General features: G+C 39.4%; 1 protein-coding gene across 1 annotated transcript in view; it reads right to left on the reverse strand.

Annotated features, from left to right (window-relative positions):
• Positions 1-5,210, reverse strand: part of preb (prolactin regulatory element binding) — a 20,466-nt gene extending 15,256 nt beyond the window's left edge. The window contains exons 1-3 of the mRNA XM_015372932.1: positions 5,051-5,210; positions 1,845-2,012; positions 113-308 (exon numbers count right to left, since the gene is read on the reverse strand). Coding sequence (XP_015228418.1) covers positions 113-308; positions 1,845-1,979 — 331 coding nt within the window. The 5' untranslated portion in view covers positions 1,980-2,012; positions 5,051-5,210. The remainder of the gene's footprint in view (positions 1-112; positions 309-1,844; positions 2,013-5,050) is intronic.
• Positions 5,211-5,404: the final 194 nt, after the last annotated feature.

Consider the following 5,404-nt stretch of genomic DNA (forward strand, 5'->3'; position numbering starts at 1 on the left):
TTTTTTTTTATCGATAAGCTTTTTTTCTATATCGCCCAGCCCTAACTCCTAGTGAGTAATATGTTCAATCTCACTTTTAAAGATGTGATCAAATTGTTTTAGATTGCCTCACCATCTTTGTGATCCGATCTGTCTTCTTTCTGTCGGCAGAGGTTAAACTTCATGAGGCTACATGTGCCGTCCTGTCCAGCAGCAATCACACCGTCACCCACAGCCATGTTCATAGTAGCGCGTTTGTCTGTATTATGAGAGTGAAGAAGACTGGAGCTGTACTGATTTTCTCCAACCATCTTCAGATCCAAAAAATGCTGTAAGACAAAAGTTGGAAAAAAAATTTCTTGTCTCTAAATAGAAGTTTACGCGAAAAATTTTGGAAATGTGTTTTCATAAGAAATATGTTCACAATTATGAATATAGTACACAATTTCTATAAATATTTAATTAGATATTTTTACAACATTGAGAGAGAGTACAAATTGTATAACAGAATAAATTTGCTGTCCCCTTTAAATACAAACTCTTAACATTACTGTCAAAACAGCTGGCAACAAAAGTACTGTCAATGTCATTGTACTGAATGTACAGCATCCCTCTCTCTTGCCCAAAGTCCTGACACGCCTGCTTCTATGAGTTTTTTCTCATCCAAATCAGAAGATGATGCTGCTCCCTCCACCTTTCACCTGTCTGTCTCTAGAATGGTAATCAGTCAGCAGGTCGTGATGGTGTCACCCCCAGTGTCCTGAAGGCCTGTGCAGAGCAGCTCTGTGCAGAGCATCTCTTCAACCTTAGTCTCACCCTGGAGACAGTTCTAGTGATGTGGAAGTTGTCAATCCTCTCTTATAGTTTGTTTTAAACAGGTTGACTGTTACAAACTGGCTCATACTCTGGGCAGAGGAAAACAAGATTATGATCCGATTTCCTGAGAGGAGGTCTTATTTCAGAGATGCAGGAGTCCTTGACGTTTGCATAAATTAAGTCCAACATTTTGTTTTCTCTTGTGCCACAGCTGACAAACTTTTGGGACGATAGCAGTGAAGCAGAGCGTGAGGTGTGATTAAAATCACCAGTTATTGCGTCAAATGCATTTGGCTAGTAGCAACAGAACAGATCACCTGTCATAAAGAGCTGGCATCGGCAGAAGGTAAAATGTAAACAATTACTAACAGAACACTGGTAAACTCTCTGGGCAAATTCTTCTTTAAATCTCTGATTGCACAGTCAGAAAGCCTTTGCAGAGAGATGCTGGAGCCGGATTTATGACCATTAGGCCATGTTTCATAATGTTGCATTACCAACACTCTGGCTGGGTTCTTGTCTCCTAAAAATGTCACATTGACCATAATGATTGATGGAAGAGATGGCTTAAATTTATTGTTCATCTCTCTTCTACAGGCTCCTGCTCTGCATCCCCGGCGCCTCCTTTTCAACTCAGCTGGTACTTGCAGAAGTAGTTTGGGTGCTATTTTAGCTTCAGATTAATTAGCTGCTGTTGGGTGTTAAAAACCCCCCCAACCCAAAATCAACTTTCTATGGTTGCTGTCGTAAAGCATCATAACAATTATCGAAAGAGGAAAAAGATTCAGTAACAGTCCTCCCAGTTTCACAGCATTCAACACCAAAGGCAAAAAACATCAGAAAAAGAAATTCTGATCCAAAACTGGAAGAACTTAAATTACAAAAAACAGAGTCAAGCCAGCAGAGCTACTCCCACATGCAGTCATCTTAAGCAGAGCTATTCTAGAATCTATATATCTATAAATAGCACCTACAATAGGGATTTCAGTGTTGATGAGGGACTTTGGCCAGCATCTAAAACCATGTCTGCATTGATCTGAAATACTTACCACAGCATTTTGTATTCCTGTCTTTGAGGCACCCCCGCCTCCTGCTGTTATCACAAGCCCTGTAGCTGCATCCACTTTGACGCTGTAAAGTGGAAATGGAGCTCTATACAGATCAAGCACCTTCTTCTTTCCCATAGTTCTTCACGAAACATCAGCACTCAAACACACCTGTTGAAAACAAATTGTTAGTAATACATACACACACAAACACTATGGTTGTCAGTGAAACTACAATTTCAAACTTGATATAGATTCTCAAAACATGCAATGTCATTGTCAATACTGCAGCAACTTCATTTGCCATTAGGTTCTCAATTAAGGCTGGGATTAAAAATTTATTTAATTTATGTTGGAATGATTCTTTACATTTTTGCAGCTAAAATAGCAACTAAAACAATAGGTAGGAAGACAAAATGTGGAAAATGAAAGCAACATATTAATCTGAGGTATGATTAGCAAAACATAAAATCTGTTGTCCTTCACTAGGGGGGGGGGGGTCCTCCCAGTTTCAAAAATGAATTTCAGGCACTGTAACTACTTATCTAATGATTGAAAATTGGCCCAAAATTAAGTTTTAGCATACTTTCCCAGAGTAACAATCGCAGTATGAACAAGAGGTGATGATTTATCCATACTTTGAGACTGCTGGGAGTACATTGCATTACAGTCACATGTTTAATGAAGTAGTTATTTTATAACTTATTTATTACATTAAAAAAAAATTGTATTTTACCAAATTTTCCAAAAGTAAAACTTTCTGTATAATCAACAGATTTTTTTATACCTTGATTTTGGTTGAACTACAGTGCTAATTATAGAGTTTAGACTTTAGACTTCAGACTCAACTACGCCCTCAGGTAAATTCTGGTTCCAGTAGATTATATAGAGTACAAAGGGCAGAGTAAAAGCAAGATGCCATTAAAGATAAAGACTCAACAGACAATATAAAAAGTTTATATAGTACAAAAAGCATCTAAAAAAGTTGCAATGTACTGGAATATATTTCATTTAGGTATAAAAATATCTGCACAGTAGTAAGGGAAGACTACACAGTAGTTGACTTGATTTACTGCACTTGTACTGCAGATATGTGCTGACCTTATAAATGCACAGTGAGAGAAAATATTAAGTAAGCCCCCCACGTAGCTGTCCTCCAGCAGTACCTGAGCAGCCAGGTGATTGGGTAACTGTACGCAGAAAGCGTAGTCGTGGATCTCTGCCCACTGGTCACCACCAACCCGAATCAGGGTTGGTGGTGACCAGTTTCTAACAGATCTCCCCCGCTCAGTGACGCACCCAATGAGAAGCCCACTCTGGTGATTGGCAGACAACCAAAATCAATTAAATGTGGTTTATTTATCATAAGATCTCTTTCTTCAAAAAGTCTGCTAGATGACTAGCCTAGTAAAGTAGCCCCACTCGCCAGCGTCCTTAATCATTTTTGCCTGCCAGTGGTCTAGGCTCAGTTCTAGGGCCCTGGGCCCTGGGCCCTAGAACTGGCGTGCCAATCACAACGCAGAGATGTGTTTTGAGGGTGTAATGACGAAGCTGTGAGACGCTGGAGAGCACAACAAGGAAGATGTCAACAATTATTGAACAGTTCTCGTTTGACTCAGCTTTGGAATCAGTTTTGGAAGGATCAGACTTGTAGTTTTCTTTGACATGTGAGCAGGAAGAGGCTCTATGCTCAATCCTTTTTTAAGGACGTATTCACAGTTTTACCGACAGGCTGTTTGTTCACACTCCCCCATCAGCTTTTTGTCGCACTTACTACGTCACAGTCAGTTGCGCTCATTGGTCAGTGGTGGCCAATAGGCACAGACACAGTTTGAAAAACAACAGGTTGTATTCATCAACAATCCCTCGATGGCTCATTCACAGGGTCAGACTAAATGACACATTTAATCTCACATTAAGTCTGGTTTATCAGGCTAATGGATGACCTGTTTTGTTATAATCAAAATGATTTATCTTGTCTTGAAGAAATGTGGCTGCAGCCGCAGGACTGAAAGCACAAATAAAGCAACTCCGTCTAGTTATTCAAATTTTCACATACCCAGAAATTCTGGACAGGGAGATGATGCAGCAACAATATTTCAGTCCGACTGATAATTTACTCTGCAATAAGTTAATAATTAGAACTCTTTTGAACATTTAACATTTCATTTCAACTTGTCCTTACTCAGAATTTTTCCTATCAGATTTGGTGTTGAATACTGACAGGGTCATCATAGTGGAGGATTTTAACATCCATGCTGACATTTAAGGTGATTGTTTTAATGCATCCTGTAATGTTAGACTGGAATGGCTTTGTTCAAAATGGGAATAGTCCCACACATTCTCATCTTCATACTTTGGACCTTTTGCTAACATATGGCATTGAATGCAAGGGGATAACAGTATTTAATCACAACCGTGTCCTCTCTGACCACTTTTTAATAAACTTCAAAATTATTTTAACAGAGTTCTCCTCCCCCAAAAGGCAGATCATTATCAGATAATGCAGTTAAAAAATGTAAAATAATCTGTTCCACTTTCTATTTCCTATTGAACTGCGAAGGGCAACAATTTGATTTATTCCCCTTCAAAAACTGATGACTTTGTTTATGGGCTTACAGATTCCCTGCATACTGCCTTGGACGCCGCCAACACCTCCTCAAAAAAAAATTATAATTTTTGAAAAAGCTTGCTCCCTGTCATGATGCAGAGCTGCAAAACATTTAAGCAAAAAGCCAGTTAACTGAAGAGAAGATGGCAGTCTATATGCGTAAGGGAAATCCTAGCTCGGTTGGAAAAGCAAGAGCAGCATATTGAACCTGACCCATAGCTCTTTAGAACCATCTATTCCCTCGGCTCTTAGCAGTAAGGTTTTAATGGGATTCTCTATAAACAAGATTGATTCGAACACAGCCAAAGACCAGTCAGCAACAGGTGTTGTGACAAAATATATGACCCGTCAGTTTTTGTGACTCTTGTTTACTCTCTGTAGTAAAGTCTTATCAGCAGTCTACTTTCTAACCAAAGTATCACAGGATTAATACCTGAACCTAAAGCCACAAGTCTAAGGTCTATGATGAAACCCTTATATATTACGGCTCACAAATTCCGTCCTAACACCGGCATGTCTGTCTGTCATAACAGTAAGATAACAGAATCGCAACTTTCTTTCCTGTGGCTGTCCTGTCACCGCGCTGATGGTCTCCTACCTTTGAAGTTTAGTCAGTTTATCTTGGATGAGGTTATGTCAAAAAAATACAAACAAAAACCACCGAAATCATAAGGGGTTTTCAATAACAACAGCGCACTTTGATATAAGCTAAAGCTGCAGCTTCCTTCCAACACGTCAGCAAGCCCGACTTCTTCTTCTTCTTCGGATAAAAGAGCTGGCACAGCCCCCCCAGTGGAGGACTTTATATGAACCTCAAATTAAAAAAAGAACTGGCGATCTCCAATGGAGGATTTTTTACATTTGTGTGGGTTCCAGCACATATTGGGGTAGAAGGAAACGAGAGGGCAGATCAAATGGCAAAAAGGGCTATTAAACATTCTATTAGTTTTAT

Source organism: Cyprinodon variegatus, unplaced genomic scaffold, assembly GCF_000732505.1.
Source record: "Cyprinodon variegatus isolate N-32 unplaced genomic scaffold, C_variegatus-1.0 Scaffold78, whole genome shotgun sequence".
NCBI lineage: Eukaryota > Metazoa > Chordata > Actinopteri > Cyprinodontiformes > Cyprinodontidae > Cyprinodon > Cyprinodon variegatus.